The sequence below is a fragment of the Oncorhynchus kisutch genome, linkage group LG17 (genome assembly GCF_002021735.2).
Source record: "Oncorhynchus kisutch isolate 150728-3 linkage group LG17, Okis_V2, whole genome shotgun sequence".
Taxonomy (NCBI): domain Eukaryota; kingdom Metazoa; phylum Chordata; class Actinopteri; order Salmoniformes; family Salmonidae; genus Oncorhynchus; species Oncorhynchus kisutch.
In genome coordinates this window covers 39045187-39068909 of record NC_034190.2, presented here as the reverse complement: position 1 = coordinate 39068909, position 23723 = coordinate 39045187, and the positions used below count along the sequence as shown (strand labels likewise).

The window sequence follows — 23723 nt, the reverse complement described above, 5'->3', positions numbered from 1 at the left end:
TACCCTGCCCTGAACAGACACACTTACACACTGGCACTACCCGGCTTCCACCCATTACCCTGCCCTGAACTTACTCACTTGCACTAGCCGGCTTCCACCCATTACCCTGCCCTGAACATACTCACTGGCACTAGCCGGCTTCCACCCATTACCCTGCCCTGAACTTACTCACTGGCACTAGCCGGCTACCACCCATTACCCTGCCCTGAACAGACACACTTACACACTGGCACTACCCGGCTTCCACCCATTACCCTGCCCTGAACTTACTCACTTGCACTAGCCGGCTACCACCCATTACCCTGCCCTGAACTTACTCACTGGCACTAGCCGGCTTCCACCCATTACCCTGCCCTGAACTTACTCACTGGCACTATCCAGCTACCACCCATTACCCTGCCCTGAACTTACTCACTGGCACTAGCCGGCTACCACCCATTACCCTGCCCTGAACTTACCCACTGGCACTAGCCGGCTTCCACCCATTACCCTGCCCTGAACTTACTCACTGGCACTATCCAGCTACCACCCATTACCCTGCCCTGAACTTACTCACTGGCACTAGCCGGCTACCACCCATTACCCTGCCCTGAACAGACACACTTACACACTGGCACTACCCGGCTTCCACCCATTACCCTGCCCTGAACTTACTCACTTGCACTAGCCGGCTTCCACCCATTACCCTGCCCTGAACATACTCACTGGCACTAGCCGGCTTCCACCCATTACCCTGCCCTGAACTTACTCACTGGCACTAGCCGGCTACCACCCATTACCCTGCCCTGAACAGACACACTTACACACTGGCACTACCCGGCTTCCACCCATTACCCTGCCCTGAACTTACTCACTGGCACTAGCCGGCTTCCACCCATTACCTTGCCCTGAACTTACTCACTGGCACTAGCCGGCTTCCACCCATTACCCTGCCCTGAACATACTCACTGGCACTAGCCGGCTACCACCCATTACCCTGCCCTGAACTTACTCACTGGCACTAGCCGGCTACCACCCATTACCCTGCCCTGCCCTGAACTTACTCACTGGCACTAGCCGGCTACCACCCATTACCCTGCCCTGCTCTGAACTTACTCACTGGCACTAGCCGGCTACCATCCATTACCCTGCCCTGAACTTACTCACTGGCACTAGCCGGCTACCATCCATTACCCTGCCCTGAACTTACTCACTGGCACTAGCCGACTACCACCCGGTTACATCCCTGCACCTTAGAGGCTGCTGCCCTTTGTACATAGAAACATGGAACACTGGTCACTTTAATGTTTACATGCTGTTTTACACATTTCATATGTACAGTGCATTCCTGAAAGTATTCAGACCCCTTGACTTTTTTCACATTATGTTACGTTACAGCCTTATTCTAAAATTGATTAAATAATTTCCTATTGTACAATAACCGTGGATGCATCCCAAATGCCACCCTGTTTCCTACATAGTGCGTTACTTTTGACCACATCCCTATGAGCCCTGGTCAAAAGTAATGCACTGTATAGGGAATAGGATACCATTTGGGATAATTTTAAGCAAATACATAGCTATATGCTCTTTGTATCATTCAATATTAATCAGGGAACAGTGCACTATTTTCTGATCCAGAATTCTAGTCCTATTGATCTGTAAATTCATCTTCTTCTGTTCTGTTCAGGTGAGCAAGATGAATCTGAGTGCCGAAGCTACCTGACCAAGATCAAGGACCTGTGTCTGAAGCTGGAGGGCTGTGAGACTCGCACCGTCGCACATCTGCGACAGCCCGTGGACAAGGAACCGCTCAAGGCTTGCGCCCAGAGGACCGCTGAGCAGAAGGTACTGCAGTGACGTCACCCCTCAGTGACATTTTTTTTGTTTAGTTTATAAGGATCACCATTAGCTGTTGCACATGCAGCAGCTAGTCGTCCTGGGGTCCACACAAAATAGATGACACAGTGCATAACAGTTACAGACAAGAACAACACAAAGACAATACAACAATACATTATAGGGGCACCTTGGGAGTTTTAGGGAACTTCACTAAGGGTCTAACGGCAATGGAGGAAGATACATTTGCTGTTGTAGCTGTTTCTCGACCGAGACAGAAATAAATCAGTATCTATGTCATTTAGACTCAGGGGTAGCCAGGCCACTGGTAAATGGTTGCTATAAATCACACATCCAATCCCAAAGCAAACAGAGTTAATGGTAGATCTGTAATGAAGTTTGAGCCCAAATTAGATAACATGCCTAATTTGAAACAGACCCAGGCCAAATTCAACATGGGGTTATTGTTTAGGAAGCTATTTAAACAGAGCCAGGTCGCATTTAACATGGGGTTATTGTTTAGGAAGCTATTTAAAGTTCTTGTGTGTCAAGTAGATTAAGTTAGACAGTAGAAGAGACAAACTAACATTTTTAGATCAGTCATGCTGTTTAGTATGTTCCATCTGCTCGTTTCTGATCGTAAGAAGTTTCAGAAGACCTTTGTGTCCCTATTTCACTTTACAGTACATTGCTGGTTAGCTTGTTAACAACTCCATGACTGCTTGGATGCCCAGGTGGAATAGCCAGTTATGGTCCATTATTCCCTTTTCTGCTCATAGAAAGTCCAGTCAGAGTTGGAGGGCTTGAAGAAAGACCTGACCAATGTGGCTGAGAAGACAGAGGAGGTGCTGGCATCTCCTCAGCAGTCCGGCTCCACCCCAGTACTGCGCTCTGAGCTGGATATTACGCTGAAGAAGATGGAGCACATCTACAGCCTGTCGTCCGTGTACCTGGACAAGTGAGTTCCTCCTGACTCTGATTGTTACGACATGCATATCAAAACCATAGGACCAATAAGTGACATCTTCAATCTAAATAGTAGATCTGAGTCATGTTACATATACAGCTAACACTATACACCATTCCTTGTTCAGACTGAAGACCATCGACATAGTGATCCGCAGCACAAAGGGAGCAGAGGACACCCTCAAAAAGTATGAAGCCCGTTTACGAGACGTAAACAAGATGCCAACAGATGAAAAAGAGGTGGAGAACTACCACACCCAGCTAAAGGTACAGTGTCTCTGTTAGAATGAACTGTATTCTATCCGTTGGTGAATAGACAATGCTTTTACATGAACTGGTTATCCGACAGTAACTTAATGATTTCTATGCATTTGTAGTGATGTTCCTCTCTCTCCCACTCTTTCTTTCTCTATCTCTCTCTCTCTCTCCTTCTCTCTCTCCTTCTCTCTTCCTCTCTCTCTCTCTTTGTCTCCCTCTTTCACTCTGGTAGACAATGCGTGGCGAGGCAGAGGATGACCAGAAGACGTTCGACAATCTCCAGGTGGAACTGAAAAAGGCGGCGGCCGTGAATGAGCGGATTAAGCTGGTCCACAGCGAGCACAACTCCGAGCTGGAACACTACCGCCAACTAGTGGCCGGGCTAGAGGAGCGCTGGCAGGTCGTGTTTGCCCAGATAGACCTGCGCCAACAGGAACTGGACTTGCTGGGGAGGCAGATGTGCGCCTACCACGAGAGCTATGACTGGCTCATCAGATGGCTCGGTGATGCCAAGCAAAGGCAGGAGAAGATCCAGGCCATACCCATCGGCGACAGCAAGGCCCTTATGCAACAGTTGGCACAGGAGAAGGTACTCTACGACTAATAATAATATTTGATTGGATTTATATAGTGCTTTTCTACCTAGATGCTCAAAGTGCTTTCCATAGTAAAGGGGAAACTCACCTCATCCACCACCAATGTGAGGCACCCAGGACAAGGTAGCAGGAGGCTTCCATTACAAATAGTGGAGATGAAGCTTCTTTGCTCGATGATGGAATATAATGTTACATTATCATGACAGTCAGTGTTCCAATCTTTTATCATTGTAGAAACTCCTAGAAGAGATCGAGAAGAACAAAGATAAGGTTGAGGAGTGTCAAAAACATGCAAGGGCATATATTGATGCGGTCAAGGTGCGTATGCAAATCACTTAAAACAAGATCATGCATATGGAGATTTGTTGCATTAATAAAATCATTATATTATGTCCATGTGTTTTCCCCAGGACTATGAGCTTCAGGTGGTGACGTACAAAGCTCTGGTGGAGCCCCTGGCTTCGCCCCTTAGGAAAACCAAAATGGAGTGTGCATCTGACAATATCATCCAAGAGGTCGGTCATATAGACACGATGGGGAATTTATTTAATAGTATTTTACAGCTACAGTAGCTTTAAAGTTGATAACAATTATATGGGATTACTAAACATCTGAAATTGTCTTTCAGTATGTGACTCTGAGAACCCGCTACAGTGAGCTAATGACTCTGACCAGCCAGTACATCAAGTTTATCACGGAGACACAGCGCCGACTTGAGGACGAGGAGGTAATTGAGGGACACATTGAAGGCAGGCAGCAGCTCCCTGCTCCTGACAACTTTAATTAAACCCACCAACCATAATAACAATCGCCTGGTCCGAGATCTGTTTGTGCGCCCATGTCAACTATTTAGATGTTTGGCATGTCAAGGAGTGACATGATGGCACAAACAGACTTGAATACCCAGGCGATAACAACAATTACTATAAAACACTCTCTTTATGTATTAATGTATTAATTAAAGGGTTCAATATATTTTAGCTGATGTGGTCTATGAGGAAATGAATTAGTTTTAGTATAGCTCATCGCAGTATGGAAGGTGAGTAATAAAAAAGAGTCATTTCAAATTCTGGTGCTGCAGCACATCCCTAACGCGTCACTAACAGTATCTGTCTCTCATTCTCCCTATACTGTGGTTCATGGTTGTGTAATAAGTCTTTAAATTACACTTGCAAGTTAGTTTTCCTACAGTATCCACTCAAATGTGAAGCAAACATCCGGCTCCCCATTCAACCCCAGCCTTTTTTTCTTCTGCAATTGAATTTGTTGTTTCACTCTTGAAACAAAATATTTCTACATACTCCATTTTCTCTGATCTGGTGATTAGGACTCTGTCCTCTGACTAACTACCACCTCAGAATGATTATTTCAAGTGACCAGTTTTGTTTGCCCCTTTATTTACCAACCTAACTCAATCTAAGCATATTCTCTATGGGTAATACACTCTTTGCAAATTATTATTTTTCAGCTTCTTGTCCTTTCAAGTTTAGTTCCAATTTTAGTCCAAGGTAATACAATCTTAGTCCAAGGTAAAGTTGAAGAGTAGTAGCCAAGTCAGTACATTGAAAAGTGTTATTTGATTGATTCATATTTTATCTTAGTAATGAAAGATTAAATGGCTACTTCAAAAGACCCAAGGTAAAATACCTAATTGGCATGATATACCATTCAAGATCCCAATAGTGTTGTGAAAATGTCTCATTATATGTGCCATACATTAAGTAAATGTGACGAGACATGTGTGATTATTTCCCTAAAGCAAATAACAAACATTTCTCTCAGTAGATAACAAATGTTTTTTCATTTGAAGTAATGTTTTGTTCTACAATGGGATCCGAAATGATTGACACCCTTGATAAAGATGAGCAGAAATTACTGTATAAAATACATCATTCAAATACTGAGCTATATTGTATGTTCAAAAACAATTGGAACTTTTTAAATTATTTATTTATTAAGTCAGTTTTGCTCATCTTTATCATGAGTGTCAATCATTTCGGACCCCACTGTATGTGTACCTACATGTACTTAAACGTTTGACTTTTTTTGAGTAATTCAATCAACTCAAACATTTATATTCTAACACTGTAATACTTAACATTGTTTTTCCCTTTACTTTTTGCTTCCACTAATACAGAAAGCTACTGAAATACTAAAGAAGGAGGAGAGAAAAAAGCTGTCTGAGATGCAGGCTGAATTAGACAAACAAAGACAGTTAGCTGAGGCACACGCAAAAGCTATCGCTAAAGCGGAACAAGAAGCCCAGGAGCTCAAGTTGAAAATGAAAGAAGAGGTCAGCAGGAGGGAGGTTGTGAAAGTGGATTCTGAGAAACAGAAGCACAACATACAGCAGCAGCTGCACGAACTCAAGAACCTGTCAGAGCAAGAGATCCAATCCAAGAGCCAGCAGGTTGAGGAGGCACTGTACAGTCACACCAAGATAGAAGAGGAGATCCACATCATCAGAATCCAATTAGAGACCACCATAAAGCAGAAGGCCACTGCTGAGGCCCAAGTTCAGCAGCTCAGGGACATGGCTGTCGAGGCTGAGAGACTGAGAAAAGTTACTCAGGAGGAGGCAGAGAAGCTTCGCAAGCAGGTGAATGAAGAGACTCAGAAAAAGCGCAACGCGGAGGAGGAGCTGAAACACAAAGCGGAGGCAGAACAAGAGGCTGCCAAGCAAAAGCAGAAGGCCCTGGATGAGGTGCAGAAGTTCAAGATGCAAGCTGAAGAGGCAGAGAGGCGCATGAAACAGGCAGAGGAGGAGAAGCAGAGGCAGGTCATGGTTGCAGAGGAGGTGGCACAGAAGAGTGCCGCCACCGAGCTGCAAACCAAACGCATGTCCTTTAACGAGAAGGCAGTAAAGCTTGAGGCATCACTGAAACAAGAACAGGACACTGTTATTCAGTTGCAGGAACAGGCAGAGCGCCTCAAGAAGCAACAAGAGGAAGCCAACAAAGCCAGGGAGGAAGCAGAGAAGGAACTTGAGAAGTGGAGGCAGAAAGCCAACGAGGCACTCCGTTTGAGACTCCAGGCTGAGGAAGATGCTCATAAGAAGAGCCAGGCTCAGGAGGAAGCAGAGAAGCAGAAAGAGAACGCTCAGCGAGAGGCAAAGAAAAGGGCTAAGGCTGAAGAGGCTGCTCTTAAGCAAAAGGAAATGGCAGAGAAGGAGCTGGAGAAACAGAGGAAATTGGCAGAGGGAATGGCCCAGCAGAAACTCTCTGCAGAGCAAGAGCTAATTCGCCTAAGGGCTGACTTTGACCATGGTAAGCAACAGAGGTCTCTATTGGATGAAGAGCTCCAGCGCCTGAAAAATGAGGTGAATGCTGCTGTAAAACAAAGGAAAGAGCTAGAAGATGAACTGGCCAAAGTAAGATGTGAAATGGAAGTTCTTCTTCAGATGAAGTCCAAAGCTGAGAATGAGACCATGTCTACAACAGAGAAAAGCAGAAATCTCCTTGAGTCTGAGGCATTGAAAATGAGGCAACTAGCTGAAGAGGCAACTAAGCTGAGATCAATTGCTGAAGACGCAAAGAAGCAGAGGCAGGTAGCAGAGGATGAGGCAGCTCGGCAAAGAGGAGAGGCTGAGAAGATACTCAAGGAAAAACTGGTAGCCATTAATGAAGCAACTTGTCTGAAAACTGAAGCTGAGATTGCCCTGAAGGATAAAGAGGCAGAAAATGAGCGACTTAGGAGAAAAGCCGAAGATGAGGCTTATCAGAGAAAGGTCCTGGAAGACCAAGCAAAACAGCACAAGCAAGACATTGATGAAAAGATCACCCAGCTTAAGAAAACTTCTGATTCTGAATTGGAGAGGCAGAAGAAGATTGTAGAGGAAACTCTTAAGCAGAGGAGGGTGGTCGAAGAGGAGATTCGCATACTAAAACTAAACTTTGAGGAGGCATCAACAGGCAAGTTGGATCTTGAGTTGGAGTTGAACAAGCTTAAAGGCATTGCAGATGAGACGCATAAGAACAAAGTCAAGGCGGAGGAAGAATCAGAGAAACTCAGAAAGCATGCTTTAGAGGAGGAGAACAAAAGGAAGCAAGCTGAAGAGAAAGTAAAAAAGATCACTGCAGCAGAGGAAGAGGCAGCGCGACAATGCCAGGCAGCTCAGAAAGAAGTGGAGCGCCTTAAAAAGATTGCTGCTGATGCTAACAAGCAAAAGGAGGATGCTGACAAAGAAACAGAGAAACAGATTAGTCTAGCCAAAGAGGCTGCACAGAAATGTAGTGCTGCAGAAAAGAGAGCACAGGCTGTTCTGGTCAAGCAGAAAGAGGACAATCTTTTCCAGGGCAAGCTCAAAGAGGAGTTTGAAAAGGCTAAGAATCTTGTACAAGAAGCTGAGAAGGCGAAGGAAAAAGCTGAGAAAGAGGCTGCTTTACTCCGTCAAAAAGCAGAGGATGCTGAGAAGCAGAAGAAAGCAGCTGAAGCTGAGGCTGCCAAACAGGCCAAGGCTCAGGGGGATGCTGAGAGACTGAGGATGGAAGCAGAGCAGGAGGCTGCAAAGCAAGCAGAAGCTGAGGCTGCTGCTCTGAAACAGAAACAGCAGGCAGATGCAGAGATGGCCAAGCACAAAAAGCTAGCTGAACAAACATTGAAGCAGAAGAAACAAGTTGAGCAGGAGCTGACAAAGGTGAAACTACGACTGGATGAGACTGATAAGCAGAAATCTGTTTTGGATGAAGAGCTTCAGCGCCAGAAGGATGAAGTTAGCAATGCTGTCAAGCAGAAAGCTCAAGTGGAGGATGAGCTATTCAAGATCAAGGTCCAGATGGAGGAGCTGATCAAACTTAAGCTTAGAATTGAGAATGAAAACCAGCGTCTCATGAGTAAAGACAAAGATAATACTCAGAAATTCCTGGAAGAGGAAGCTGAGAACATGAAGAAGCTTGCGGAGGATGCTGCCAGGCTAAGCTTAGAAGCTCAGGAGGCAGCCCGAGAGAGACAGATTACAGAGTCCGAGCTTGAAGAACAGAAGGCTCTTGCTGACAAAATGCTGAAGGAGAAAATGCAAGCTATCCAAGAAGCAGCTAAACTGAAAGCTGAGGCAGAGAATCTCCAGAAACAAAAGGACAAGGCTCAGAAGCAGGCCCAAAAACTGCTGGAGGACAAGCAGCAGATGCAGCAACGTTTTGAGGAGGAGACAGAGGGCTTCCAAAAATCTCTAGAGGCTGAGCGCAAGAGGCAGCATGAAGCTACGGTGGAGGCAGAAAAACTGAAGCTTAGGGTGACACAGCTTAGTGATGCTCAGTCTAAAGCAGAAGAGGAGGCCAAGAAATTCAAGAAACAAGCAGATGAGATCAGGGTTTGTCTCCAAGAGAAAGAGCAACATGCTTCAGAAAAAGTAATTGTAGAGAAACTGGAGGTGCAGAGATTACAGAGCAGCAAAGAGTCTGATGACCTACGCAAAGCCATAGCTGACCTTCAGAAAGAAAATGAGAAATTACAAAAAGAGGCTGCAGATCTACAGAACAATTCTAAAGAGGTATTGCAGAATGTGAAATAATCCTGTGAAATAAAAAGTACAAACCCCTTTGCAAATATCCATAACCTTCTCAAAAACACTAACACATAAAGGAGGTCCAAAGTTACTATTCATGTGAATTGCAGAGACTGTCAACAATACTAAGTGTCCAGCAATTTCTCATGAATTACCAAATGTTGCTGCATTTTGTAAATCCAATTATGTTTTCTAGCAAATGTTTATAATTGCATTTCAAAATTAAACCGATTTCAAATAAATTTCCAATCATAGAATACAGAATACAGTTATATGCTGTATATACAATACCATTTATATATAAATATATTGATTATATTATTTAGAAGTTATAATCTGTGTAATAGAATGTTAAGAACATGTGAAGAAGGTATGTTTGGAATTGTATTAATTTGGTCTTTTTTTTTCTCCAAATTAGATGGCCAATGCCCAACAGGAACAAATTAAAAAGGAAAAGATCGTTCTTGAGCAGACTTTCCTGACAGAAAAACAATTGTTGTTGAAAAAAGAAAAGCTCATTGAAGAAGAAAAAAATAAGCTTGAGAAACAGTTTGAGGATGAGGTTAAGAAGGCCAAAGATCTCAAAGATGAGCAGGATCGTCAAAGGAAGCAGATGGAACAGGAGAAGAAGAAACTCCATGCTACAATGGATGCCGCTGTTAAAAAGCAGAAGGATGCTGAGGAGGAGATGAGCAACAAGCAGAAAGAGATGCAGGATCTTGAAAAGAAAAGGCTTGAACAAGAGAAATTGTTGGGTGAGGAGAATGAAAAGCTTCGAGAGAAGCTGCAGCAACTTTCTACATTAAAAACATCAGCAAAATCCCACACTAAAGAAATGGAGATGCAAACGGATGAGGTCCCTGAAGATCAGCTGATTGCAATGACAATGGTGGGAACAACAAAGAAAGTATTCGATGGGTCTGCAGTAGTTGATGGTGAGAAGAAAAACGAAGAATTACCATTTTCTTTCGATGGGATTAGGGAGAAGGTTCCTGCCAGCAGGCTCCATGACATTGGTATACTGAACAAGAAGGACTTTGATAAGCTGAAAAAAGGCAAAACCACAGTGAAAGACCTGAGCAAGACTGAGAAAGTGAAAACATGTCTCAAAGGCAAGAATAGTGTTGGCGGAGTCTTGACTGCAGCCAAGCAAAAAATGAGTGTGTATCAGGCCATGAAAGAGAATAAACTTTCTCCTGGCGCTGCCACAATGCTTCTTGAAGCTCAGGCAGCATCTGGGTTCATCATCGATCCAGTGAAAAACAGAATGCTCACTGTGGATGAAGCTGTAAAGGAGGAATTAATAGGTCCAGAACTCCATAACAAAATGCTTTCTGCAGAAAAAGCAGCTACTGGTTACAAAGATCCTTACACTGGAGACAAAATCTCACTCTTTGAGGCCATGAAAAAAGGTCTGATTGAACAAGACCAGGCCGTTAGACTTCTGGATGCTCAGATTGCAACTGGTGGAATAATTGACCCTGTCAATAGTCACCGTGTGCCTCTCCAGACAGCCTATAAGCAGGGCCAATTGGATGCTGAGATGAGCAAAACTCTATCAAACCCTACTGATGACTCAAAGTTATTCATTGACCCAAGCTCTCAGGAGAGCCTCACTTATCAGCAACTATTGGAGAAATGCACCCCAGATGCAGAGACAGGCCTACTTATGTTACCAATCACAGAGAAAGCTACACAAAGTGACAAGACCTACACAACTGAAGAAACTAAAGAGGTACTCACTAAAGCGAATATCTCTGTACCATTTGGAAGATTCCAAGGAAAGACTGTGACCATTTGGGAAATCATTAACTCAGAGTATTTCACAGAGGCACAGAGGAAGGATCTGATTCGCCAGTACAAGACCGGAAAAATTACAGTGGAAAAAATTATCAAAATTGTCATTAGCGTTGTGGAAGACAAAGAGAAGAGGAATGAAATTGTGTTTGACGGTCTGAGGATTCCTGTCACTGCAGCTGAACTTCTAGAATCTAAGATCCTCAATAAAGACCTGTTCAACAAATTGCATAATGGTAAAACAACTGTCAAAGAAATCTCTGAGATGGACCCTGTTAAGAAAGCCTTAAGGGGTACACATAGCATTGCTGGAGTGATCATTGAGTCAACAAATGAGAAAATACCATTCTATCAAGCTGTAAAGGAACAGATGCTCTCTCCCCAGACTGCATTGACTCTTCTTGAAGCTCAAGCTGGGACTGGATTTGTAATTGACCCTGTCAAAAATCAGAAGCTCACTGTGGATGAGGCTGTTAAATCAGGTCTTGTTGGCCCAGAGATGCATGAAATACTTATGTCTGCAGAGAGAGCTGTTAATGGGTACAAAGATCCCTACACTGGAAAGAATCTATCCCTATTTGAGGCAATGATGAAAGACCTCATTAAGAAAGACCAGGGTATCCGTCTGCTAGAGGCTCAGCTTGCAACTGGAGGTATAATTGATCCAGTTAAAAGTTATCACATCCCACATGATGTTGCCTGCAAACGTGGATATTTTAACGATGAAACAAACAAGACCTTGAGCAGCAACACTGATGAAACTAAAGTTTTCTTTGACCCTAACATGTGGGAGAATGCATCTTATGTACAACTCATGAAAAAATGTGTCACTGACAAAGAGACTGGTTTTCCATTTCTTCCGCTCTCAGAGAAAGCAATTCAAAAGTCAAAAGAGGGACATTATAAGTCAAAAGAGGAACATCAAATCACTGAGGTCCAGATCAAAGATGCCCTGAACCAGGCAACTATGGATCTGCCGTATGGACCTTTCAAAGGAAGGAAAGTCACTATTTGGGAGATCATAAACTCTGAATATATTACAGAGGAACAAAGAATCGAGTTGATTCGACAGTACAGAACTGGAACAGTGACTATTGAAAGAATGATTACAATCATTGTCACAATGGTTGATGAAAAGGAGGCTAAGAAACAGGAAAAGGAACAGGCCAGCTTTGAAGGGCTTAGGTCATCTGTCACTGCCAGCTCATTGTTTGAATCCAAAATAATTGATAAAGCTACATATGATCAACTCCAACAGGGTAAAAAGAAACCCAAAGAAATCAGTGACATTGACTCAGTCAGAAAGTACTTGCAAGGAACAGATGGACAGATTGTAGGCATCTATATGGGCGAATCAAAGGAAAAGGTTAGCATTTATCAAGCAATGAAGAAGAACATATTGAGACAAAATACAGGTCTTTCATTGCTTATGGCACAAGCAGCAACCGGTTTCATTATCGATCCTGTCAAAAACCAGAGGTACACTGTGGATGATGCTGTGAAAGCAGGAGTTGTTGGTCCTGAGGTTCACGAGAAACTTCTGTCAGCAGAGAAAGCAGTGACTGGCTACAGAGATCCATACACGGGCAACACGATTTCCCTCTTCCAAGCCATGAAGAAGGAGCTTGTGCTACGAGAACATGCTATTCCCCTGTTGGAAGCTCAGGTGGCCACAGGAGGGATTATTGATCCAGTCAGCAGCCACTGTGTTCCAAATGATGTGGCCTTCCAACGTGGCTATTTCAATAAGCAAATGGCTAATAACTTCACTGACCCCTCAGGGGATATCAAAGCTTTCATTGATCCCAACAATAATGAAAGTTCCACCTACAAACAACTGCAAGAGAAATGCATAAGAGATGCAGATACCGGTCTGTGCTTCCTGCCGCTATCAAAGGCTGAAGCTCAAAGTCCCGTGGAAAAGTCATACATATACACTGAAGAAATGGCACAGACAGACTTGACTAACACTCAAGTGGATATCCCTCATCAGAGCTATGCCGGGAAGGTAATGACCCTATGGGATGTCATGGGGTCAAACCTTCTCCCTGAGGAGGAAAAGCTAAGGCTCCTGGAGCAGTATCGCCTCGGGCAAATCACAAAGGAGAGAATGATCATCATCGTCATTGAAATCATTGAACAAAGGGAGATACTGAAAGGAGAGCAGAGCATGTCCTGTGATGTGATCAGACGAAGAGTCACTATTGAGGAGCTCTATAGTTCTCGCATTATCGACCTTCAAACATACAACATGTTGAAGCAAGAGAAGAAAACTATCCGGGAGGTAATGGAAATGCCATCTGTAAAGCAGTATTTGTTTGGCACAGGCAGTATTGCTGGAATCCTCTCAGACTCCCCCTCTAAGGTTAGTATTTACCAGGCCATGAAGAGAGGTCTCATTAAGCCTGATTTTGCTATCAGTCTCCTGGAGGCCCAAGCGGCAACAGGATTCATCATTGACCCTGTGAAAGAAGAATTGCTAACAGTTGACGAAGCTGTGCGCAAAGGGCTAGTCGGCCCTGAAATCCATGACAAACTTCTCTCTGCCGAGAGGGCAGTCACTGGCTACAAGGATCCTTACAGTGGAAAAGTAATCTCTCTCTTCCAAGCGATGAAAAAAGACCTTGTTCCTGAGGACTATGCCCTGAGGCTCCTTGAAGCCCAGGCTTCCACTGGGGGACTTATGGATCCAGAATACTACTTTCACCTTCCCACAGATGTTGCCATGCAACGCGGATACATCAATAAGGAAACGCATGACAGGATCACTGATCCAAACAGTGATGTACAAGGTTATGTTGATCCAACCACAGAGGAGAGACAGACCTATGCCCAGCTGCTGAAGAGATGCAAAGCTGATAAAGAGAGTGGTCTGCGATTACTTTCACTGGCCGACAGAAGGTTGCTTTTCAAGGGTCTCAGAAAGCAAATCACCTTAGATGAGCTGCTTCGCTCACAGATTATTGACCAAAAGACATACAATGATCTCACTGAAGGCCTTATCTCAGTAGAGGAGGTCAGCAGAGCAGTGAAGAAGTACCTTGAGGGCACAAGCTGCATTGCCGGAGTATATGTAGAATCCAGCAAAGACCGTCTCTCCATCTACCAAGCAATGAAAAAGAACATGATAAGACCCGGGACAGCCTTTGAACTTCTTGAGGCTCAAGCAGCAACAGGATATATAATTGACCCAATAAAGAACCTGAAGCTGAATGTTGGTGAAGCTGTTAAAATGGGAGTTGTTGGTCCAGAGTTCAAAGACAAGCTCATCTCTGCTGAGCGTGCCGTTACAGGCTACAGGGATCCGTACTCTGGCAAGATCATCTCTCTATTCCAGGCCATGAAAAAGGGTCTCATTCTGAAAGACCACGGCATTCGCCTATTGGAAGCCCAAATTGCCACTGGTGGGATCATTGACCCAGAAGAGAGTCACCGCTTGCCAGTCGAGATGGCCTACACACGTGGCCTGTTTGATGAGGAGATGAATGGCATTCTTACAGACCCATCTGATGACACTAAAGGCTTCTTTGACCCTAACACTGAGGAGAACCTCACTTACCTGCAACTGATGGAGCGATGTATGATTGACCCGGAAACTGGATTAGCACTTTTACTGTTGAAAGAAAAGAAACGTGAGAGGAAGACATCCTCTAAATCGTCTGTGCGTAAACGCAGGGTAGTCATTGTTGACCCAGAGACAGGCAAAGAGATGTCTGTATATGAGGCATATCGCAAAGGACTTATAGATCAACAGACCTACATGGAGCTTGCAGAGCAAGAGTGTGAGTGGGAGGAGATTACTATAACCTCATCTGATGGTGTTGTGAAGTCCATGATCATTGATAGGAGGTCTGGCCGACAGTATGACATTGATGATGCAATCACAAAGGGCCTCATTGACCAGTCTGCTCTGGATCAATACCGTGCTGGAACTCTGTCCATCACAGAGTTTGCAGACATGTTGTCCGGAAACATAACTGGCACCAGATCCAGGTCATCCTCTTTCGGGTCCACATCATCTTACTCCAGTAGCCCAGCTCCCTCTATCAAACCCCCAGCAACAATATGGAATGACCCAACAGAAGAAACCGTGCCTGTGGCTGGAATACTGGATACTGACACATTGGAAAAGGTGTCTGTCACAGAAGCCATGCACAGAAATCTTGTGGACAATATCACAGGTCAAAGATTGCTGGAGGCTCAGGCTTGCGTTGGTGGCATCATTGATCCAAACACTGGAGAGAAGTTCTCAGTTTCAGATGCAATGAACATGGGACTTGTGGATAAGATCATGGTTGACCGAATCAACCTGGCACAGAAGGCCTTCAATGGATTTGAGGATCCCAGAACCAAAAAAAAAATGTCTGCTGCACAAGCATTAAAAAAAGGGTGGTTGTACTATGAGGCGGGTCAGAGATTCCTGGAAGTACAATATCTAACTGGTGGTTTGATCGAACCAGAGGTCACTGGCAGAGTTCCACTAGACGTTGCAGTCAACAAGGGCACCCTAGATGCACGTACTGCACAAAAGCTACGAGATGTCAGTGGATACTCCAAATACCTCACCTGTCCAAAGACAAAGCTTAAGATCTCATACAAGGATGCCATGGATAGAAGCATGATTGAGGAGGGTTCTGGTCTGCGTCTGTTGGAAGCCTCTTCTCAATCAAGTAAAGGCCTTTACAGTCCCTACAGTGTTAGTGGTTCTGGGTCAGCATCCGGTTCCCGGCCCGACTCAAGAACTGGCTCCAGGTCAGGCTCCAGACGAGGGAGCTTTGATGCCACAGGCTCTGGTTTCTCCACTAACTTTTCCCCCTCCTCCTTCAGCTCGACGAGCTATGGGCGCAGATATAATGCAGGATTACAAAGCGGACTTAGCATGGATGAGCTAGCACAGGCCCTGACATCATTAGCAATGGGCAGGAACTGCAGTTCTGAAGAGAGAATATTCACCACAATACAACCCAATTACTCACCAGTTGCCTAATTCTTATTAGAAAAATAGACTACCTTTATTCTGCTCTGCATGTCGTTATTATGGGGCTTTTCTGCAGTATATACATCTTTTTGCTGGCTTTACATTTTGTCCCTAGTTTATTCAGTTAAATCTTTTTGAAGTACATTTTTGGTTGCTCTCTTTTGTTTTGTGTAGTCTGGCAATGTTGCCATTATTTATATGCTTACATACAGAAGAGCTGTATTTTTAGCAACTACAATTATATTGATAATAACGTTTTCAGTGTTAGACATATTGACATATTTTTTTCATTTTTAAGCCAGCTTGTTATTAGTTCTAATTCATTATACTTCTATAGTTACATTTTCAGACATTTGAGTAAAAATTATATTTTGATTCTTGATATATTTCTGTTAAAGAACAATATCTATTATAAAGTATACCTTTAGATGTAAAATCTGTTAAACGGATGTCTGTCATTACAAATATATAGAAAGGAAAGCATCCAATCTGCAGAGTAGAAGAAGGAGTCACTGGAAGAAATGCTTAAACAAAAACCAAGCTTCAAGATCTTTTCTCATCTCGGCTACAGTGCCGCTAATACTTTGCTAATGTTTGGATTCTACCTATCCCCTTCTTGTAATATACAATGGACTACCAATCAGTTAAAACTATGCAGTCTTTATACAGTCAAGCACCTTATGGAGAGAGCATTCCAAGGATGGCAATCCCAACATAATATAACCTGGACAAACTCACTTGAAGTGAAAGATGCCCCAAATCACCATGAAACAGCTCGGTCTCATCTCAAGCTGAAATAACTTCTCAGCAGAACCATTGCTTCTCTGGAGACTTTTGAAAGGTGAGTCTCTAAATCCTTTCTTTGATTTTATATTTTTTTGCTAGAAGTGAATCTTAAATAAATGCTGTATCTTCAAGTATTTTTTTCTTCATTTTGTTGAAATCTAAGTTTTGTCTGTATTTGACTCCCTTAGCCATCTCCACTCCTCCTCTTGTGTGCTGATGCTTTGATGTCTTCCAATATCCTGAGAACCTCAAGTCAAAAAGAAGATCACCGGCAATGTTCAAGACTGCACCGACATACATGTCCATCATTTGTTTTAGACTTTTTATTTTTCAGCCATTTATTCCAAAAATAAAGGATGATGTTGTTAACTGAGCAAAATAGAATGAATCACTGCTTTGACCGTCTTCAACCTTGCGTCTAACTTTGACCCTCTGCCTGCTCACCTCCACCTGATCTCAGTAACAGTCTTAACCACCTCCACACAAACCACAACCTTGCGTCTAACTTTGACCCTCTGCCTGCTCACCTACACCTGATCGCAGTAACAGTCTTTAACCACCTCCACACAAACCACAATTGCTGTATTGAAATGTTTTTGTAAGTGCCTGCATATTCAATGCATCAAAGGGTTGCGTCGATTATAAGGTGTGAATTGTACTGTAAATTGAGTGATTCACAACTGGAGAAAAAAACTGACACAGTTCCCATAGTTCAAATTATATATTATCATTATTATCAGGTATTTCCCAAGTTCATGACACAATTTATGCATCATACAGTATTCATACCGCATCAAAACCCTTTTATTTCTATATAATACAACTAAGAACATTTGTACAGGGCTAATATTTAAATTAATGTTTAGAGCTAAAAATAATTATAACATTTGAAATGTACTGACAAGCTATGTACTGTACACTGTATTATACACTGAATGTACAAAACATTATGCACACCTTCCTAATATTGAGTTGCATCCCATTTTGCCCTCAGAACAGCCTCATTTCGTCGGAGCATGGACTACAAGGTGTTGAAAGCGTTCCACAGTGATGCTGGCCCATGTTGACTCTTAATGCTTCCCACAGTTGTGTCAAGTCAGCTGGATATCTTTTGGGTGGTGGACCATTCTTGATACACATGGGAAACTGTTGAGCGTGAAAAACCCAGCAGGGTTGCAGTTCTTGACACACTCAAACTGGTGCACCTGGCACCTGCTACCATACCACGTTCAAAAGCAGATACATCTTTTGTCTTGCCCATTCACTCTCTGAATGGCACACAAAATCCATGTCTCAATTGTCTCAAGGCTAAAAAATACTTCTTTAACCTGTCTCCTCCCCTTCATCTACACAGATTTAAGTGGATTTAACAGGTGACATCAATAAGGGATCGTAGCTTTCACCTGTCACCTGGTCAGTTTATCATGGAAAGAGTAATGTTCCTAATGTTTTGTACAGTCAGTGTAAATTTGAAAAATATCTTTAAGCTTAATCACTTGTTGCCTCCTAAACCAGTGTTCATATTTTCCACCACAATTGTTTGTTTTATTGTTCCTTAAAAGTGCTTTCCTTTGTAAAAAAAAAAATCTAAATTTCCATAATATTGTCATACATATTTTATTATTGCTTTGCATGTTTGATCCCCCTTTAAATGACATTCAGCTTATCTTATGAAGGCTTCATAAATCCTTCATAAGCACTACATAAATGTGTTACAAAGTATCTAGCACTGTATGTCATGCTTTGTAAATGGTTCATAAATGTGTCATAATCACCCATGTCAAATGTGACATAACCCTCTATGTGGAATATGATAGCAACATGTGCTTTATAAAAGGGAGACATGTTGGGTCAAGGGATTGGAATACGCTCTAAAGTGAAGTCATGTTAGTCACATTACACCTAATCTCATTCCCAGACACTTCCGCCCAAATATGCGGAAGGTCTGCTTGACCAACACAAACTTGGCCTTCATTAGTTAGGGTTAGGTTTAAAATCTTATTTTAAGAAGATCAATTGTGGAAATGGGCAGGGTTTAGCAATAATTATGACTTTTTAACTGTGTTAACTAGTGATGATGACAAGTACTTTATTCTGTAAGGTCACTCCACTAAGGCCAGCTTTGAATGGTTGATATCACAGGCTTAAATGTTTTGGTGTGTTCAATAGTCTAGGGACGACATTACACCAAGAAACACTGACCTTTATGAAAGCCCCCAACCTAAAAACATTGAAAATGGCTGTTTTCTGGCGCCAATTTACATGTTCCTCAGTACAAGCCATACCGTGCGTTGTTGGGCCCATCAGGTCTTTGCAAGTCCATCAGCCCATTTAAATTCCTCTTACATCCTACTTTTGGATCATGATAGAACCTGCATAATTCAGTCGAACGTTAATAACCTATTTATTGACACTGTAGTGTCCTGTAATACTTGCATAGTCCTGTAAAGACTATTTTGCATGACGCTGTACTCAAGTCAGACCCCTTTGGTGATTTATAACACATACATAAATGCCTTGTATCATATGAAGCTGTACTGACGAAAAAGTCAGACACCTATGGTCATTCATAACAGACCCATAAAGGCTTAATGATGTAAACACAAATGTATTAACACTTAAGAAATTATCACTAAAAGCTAAAACAAACATTAAAGACACATACATTAAGTTTCAAAAAGCCCAGCAAAGCATTTATATTGAACATTACACTGGACTGTGAATACTGTAGCCTGTCCCTGAGCTAGTGGATTGATGGTTCTTGCCTCTCTGCCTGCTGGGAGGTACTGCATGTTGGTTCCAACCTTAAAAGTAACAACAAAGAAAGTTAGCATGTCTGTTTTTCTGTGCAGCGCCAGAAACTCTAAATGGGGAGATGGGAAACTCCATTTGATTCGTATTATTCTATCATTTAATGTACAAATGTGATGACATGACTATGAGACATGTCTGTATCTAAGGGGATTTTTATTTAGCAGAGCCTGCTAGCTAGGAACATTTTGGCTAGCTAGCAATTGCTGTGAAGTTACCGAAATTATTTGAAATAACGACTGAGGTAGCTACAGTATGGAATTTAACTCAACTCTAGTCATTTAAATTACAATGAATAAAGGTTAACTTGTTTATCACTGTCCAGTGGCACGACAATTGGGCATTTTGATTTGCAAACTCATCACATGATCAGCATCTTGTCGGTAACGCTAAAAAAAAATACTTCCGGGTCACGGAATTGAGGAATTCTTCCAAATAAAAGTACGTCATGTATTTAATTCATAGTATAAAAGTGTCAATAATCTGTATTCATGATATGAAAAATAGTTGTCTAAACATTAACAATGATTCATATATGTTCATATATAAGTGACATTTGTATTACATTTGGAATGCGAATCACTTTACAGTGTACGGTACGGAGTGTTGCCGGCCTTTTACTCCACCCATTCCATTGGTGGTCATAATGCTAATCACTGCACATAATCATCACATGTGCGATTGTTCCGTGCGTTTGTTCTAACCAAACAACAATGCAGGGCATGAGCACTGAATTCAAGGGCAACTACACTCAAAATATATGTTTCTTAGATTTTTCACATACCTCAAAAGTCATCCCCTGATGCGGCTTAAGCTTTGTGGTGAAGACAGAAAATCAAATGTTGTAGTTTTTCAATTAAAAATGTGAAAAAAAATGGAGAACCTGAAACAATTGGGAAAATCTGAAACCTGGAAAAACAAAACTGAGAACATTTTATTTGGGTAAAGAAAACATAAGTAGGCAAAAAAACGTTGGCGAGGCATTTTAAATGGATTTTAAAATGCCTCGCCAACGTGTTTTGCTGTGCATGACTGCACAGAGTGTGTCAACCTGCAGCACGGTATTTTGGGGAAAGTTGAGGTCTGGTCCAATATTGACTATGCACACAAGAGGGAAATAACTTGTGCCATCCTAGAAATGTTTTTAAATAATATCAAATTTAGCAGACGCTTTTATCAAAAGTGACTCACAGGCATGCGTGAATATATTTTTATGTATGAGTGTTTTCAGGAACCCACTTTCCTGGCATTGCAATGCTCTACCAAGATGCATGACAGGGTTATAAATGCTTTGTGAACCTTCAATTTAATATGATTTATAAAGCCTTTATTAAGCTGTGCTTATGCCATCGTTTATAAAGTACAGGTGTATGTCATATTTGACATCGTGGGTTATGTCACATGTGAGATTGGTGGTTATGTCACACAGTTATGCCACATTTATGAACCCTTTATAAAGCATGACATATGCTTGTAGATGATTTGTAACACATGTATGTGTTTATGAAGCCTTTATAAGCTGCACGTCATTTAAAGCAGGACATTTAACTTGGTTGAAAATATAGTTGTATCCATTTGAGAATACATTTTTGATTGTGAAGCCTTTTAAAAAATGTTTGAAGGATTTACTTTAAAGTTGGGTTTTCAAGCATGCTTACAATGGCGTTTTGAAAGGGTGACATTGTATTTTAATGTAACACCTAACAGAATGTAAATAAACTTATGAGGCATCAACACAAAAGTCCATGCAATGTCTTGAGTAATTAAATGTTTTTCCTGATGCAAATATGTTCGCATGTAGATAAATTACACTCAAACAATATCACATTTCAGGGAAGACCCAGATGGAGACAGTGTTGAAGTAACAAAAGTTTATTACTAGAACAGGGGGCAGGAAAAACGACAGGTCAAGAGCAGGCAGAGGTCAGTAATCCAGATCAGAGTCCATAAAGTACAGAATGGCAGGCAGTCTCAGGGCAGGCTGAGGATAAATAACCCAGTGTGGTGGGGCAAGGTACAGGACAGCAGGAAGGTACAGGGCAGGCTGAGGATCAATAATCCAGTGTGGTGGGGCAAGGTACAGGACAGCAGGAAGGATCAGGGCAGGCTGAGGATCAATAATCCAGTGTGGTGGGGCAAGGTACAGGACAGCAGGAAGCATCAGGGCAGGCTGAGGATCAATAATCCAGTGTGGTGGGGCAAGGTACAGGACAGCAGGAAGGATCAGGGCAGGCTGAGGATCAATAACCCAGTGTGGTGGGGCAAGGTACAGGACAGCAGGAAGGATCAGGGCAGGTAGAGGTCAATAATCCAGTGTGGTGGCGCAAGGTACAGGACGGCAGGAAGGATCAGGATCAGGGCAGGCAGAATAGTCAAAACCGGGAAAACTAGAAAACAGGAACTAGAAAAAGACAGGAGCAAGAGGGAAAACGCTGGTAGGCTTGACGAACCAAACGAACTGGGTGAAAAGCTTTAAGTTCCTCACCGTGCACATCACTGACAACCTGAAATGGTCCCTTCAAACAGACAGCGTGGTGAAGAACCTCAAGACGCTGAAGAAATTCTACAGATGCACCATTGAGAGCATCCTGTCGGGGTGTATCCTCGCCTGGTACGGCAATTGCACCATCCACAACCACAGGGCTCTCCAGACGATGGTGCGGTCTGCACAACGCATCACCGGGGGCACACTGCCTGCCTTCCAGGACATCTACAGCACCCGATGTCAGAGGAAGGCCAAAAAGATCATCAAGAACAACAACAACCACCCGAGCCATGGCCTGTTCACCCCTCTACCATCTAGAAGGCGGAGACAGTACAGGGGCATCAAAGCAGGGACCGAGAACCTGACAAACGGCTTCTAACAGCAAGCCATCAGACTGCCTAAATAGGCATCGTTTTCAACACAGACTCCTTTTGTTGTACAGTATTCCATATAAGGAATCCAGACCTTATGAAAGTTGCACAGTTTACCCTTAATGTTGTAATAAATTAAATATAGTAATACATAACTTGACATTTCTTCCATCCATTGTTGGTGGATAACCAACCTTCCAATTAATGTCACTCTATTTCTTAGCCGCTATAAATGCTAGGTTACACAGTTTCTTCTGATAACGGTCTCCACTATTAACATTTCCACGCAAACAAAAACAGGGAGAAGGGAGGAATCTGCATACTGAGATGATAAAAGAACAGTCTTTGCCAGGATTCAGCCAGCCTTCACAAGACCAGAACATGTGCAAATATGTCCCCTTTTTGTGTTTTACACCTCCAGCAGAAGAATACAATTTCTGAGTGAATGATATTCAGTTTAACTGGCATATAGTATGTTCTATGGATGGTTTTAAACTGCAGTAATTTATGTCTGAGATGATATGAACATGACTGGGCATTCTAACATCTGTATCCATTCATGATCATCAATAGTGACTCCCAGGTCTTCTTCACATTTTTATTTGACATGTTTTGTGTCATTGGGAAAAGCCTCTATCAACCCTTGATACATTTTGGAGAAGCAACTTTAAAAGGTTGTCAGACTGCCTTAAAATAGTTTCAGACTTTGCTTGTTTAGTGATTGCTTCAACAGAGAGAATAAAGTGTTGAATCGGCAAAAGTTCACCACTGCGCTGTCACAGACTGGTCTTCCCTGGCTGCCTGACCCTGATGAGACCTCTGTTACCACCTGATCCTGCTCAGATGATGCATGACAAATACTTACCTTGGTGTACAGTTGAAGTCAGAAGTTTATATACACTTCGGTTGGAGTCACTAAAACTCGTTTTTCAACCATACCACAAATCTCCACAAGTCTGGTTCATCCTTGGGAGCAATTTCCAAACGCCTGAAGGTACCACGTTCGTCTGTACAAACAATAGTACGCAAGTATAAACACCATGGGACCACGCAGCCGTCATACCGCTCAGGAAGGAGACGCATTCTGTCTCCTAGAGATGAACGTACTTTGGTGCGAAAAGTGCAAATCAATCCCAGAACAACAGCAAAGGACCTTGTGAAGATGCTGGAGGAAACAGGTACAAAAGTATCTATATCCACAGTAAAATAACTCCCCTATATCGACATAACCTGAAAGGTCGCTTAGCAAGGAAGAAGCCACTGTTCCAAAACCGCCATGAGAAAAGCCAGTCTACGGTTTGCAACTGCACATGGGGACAAATATCTTACTTTTTGGTCTTCAAATGTCCTCTGA

The 23723-nt window shown here is 42.7% G+C and overlaps 1 protein-coding gene across 15 annotated transcripts in view; it reads left to right on the top strand.

Moving 5' to 3' along the window:
• pleca (plectin a) overlaps positions 1-21257 on the top strand; it is a 189613-nt gene extending 168356 nt beyond the window's left edge. For all 15 annotated transcript variants that reach the window (XM_031793789.1, XM_031793796.1, XM_031793794.1 and 12 more), the window contains 10 exons: positions 1670-1827; positions 2598-2776; positions 2913-3051; positions 3275-3631; positions 3873-3956; positions 4049-4153; positions 4267-4365; positions 5776-9126; positions 9560-16757; positions 16891-21257. In XM_031793789.1, coding sequence (XP_031649649.1) covers positions 1670-1827; positions 2598-2776; positions 2913-3051; positions 3275-3631; positions 3873-3956; positions 4049-4153; positions 4267-4365; positions 5776-9126; positions 9560-15925 — 10838 coding nt within the window. In that variant the 3' untranslated portion in view covers positions 15926-16757; positions 16891-21257. The remainder of the gene's footprint in view (positions 1-1669; positions 1828-2597; positions 2777-2912; positions 3052-3274; positions 3632-3872; positions 3957-4048; positions 4154-4266; positions 4366-5775; positions 9127-9559; positions 16758-16890) is intronic.
• Positions 21258-23723: the final 2466 nt, after the last annotated feature.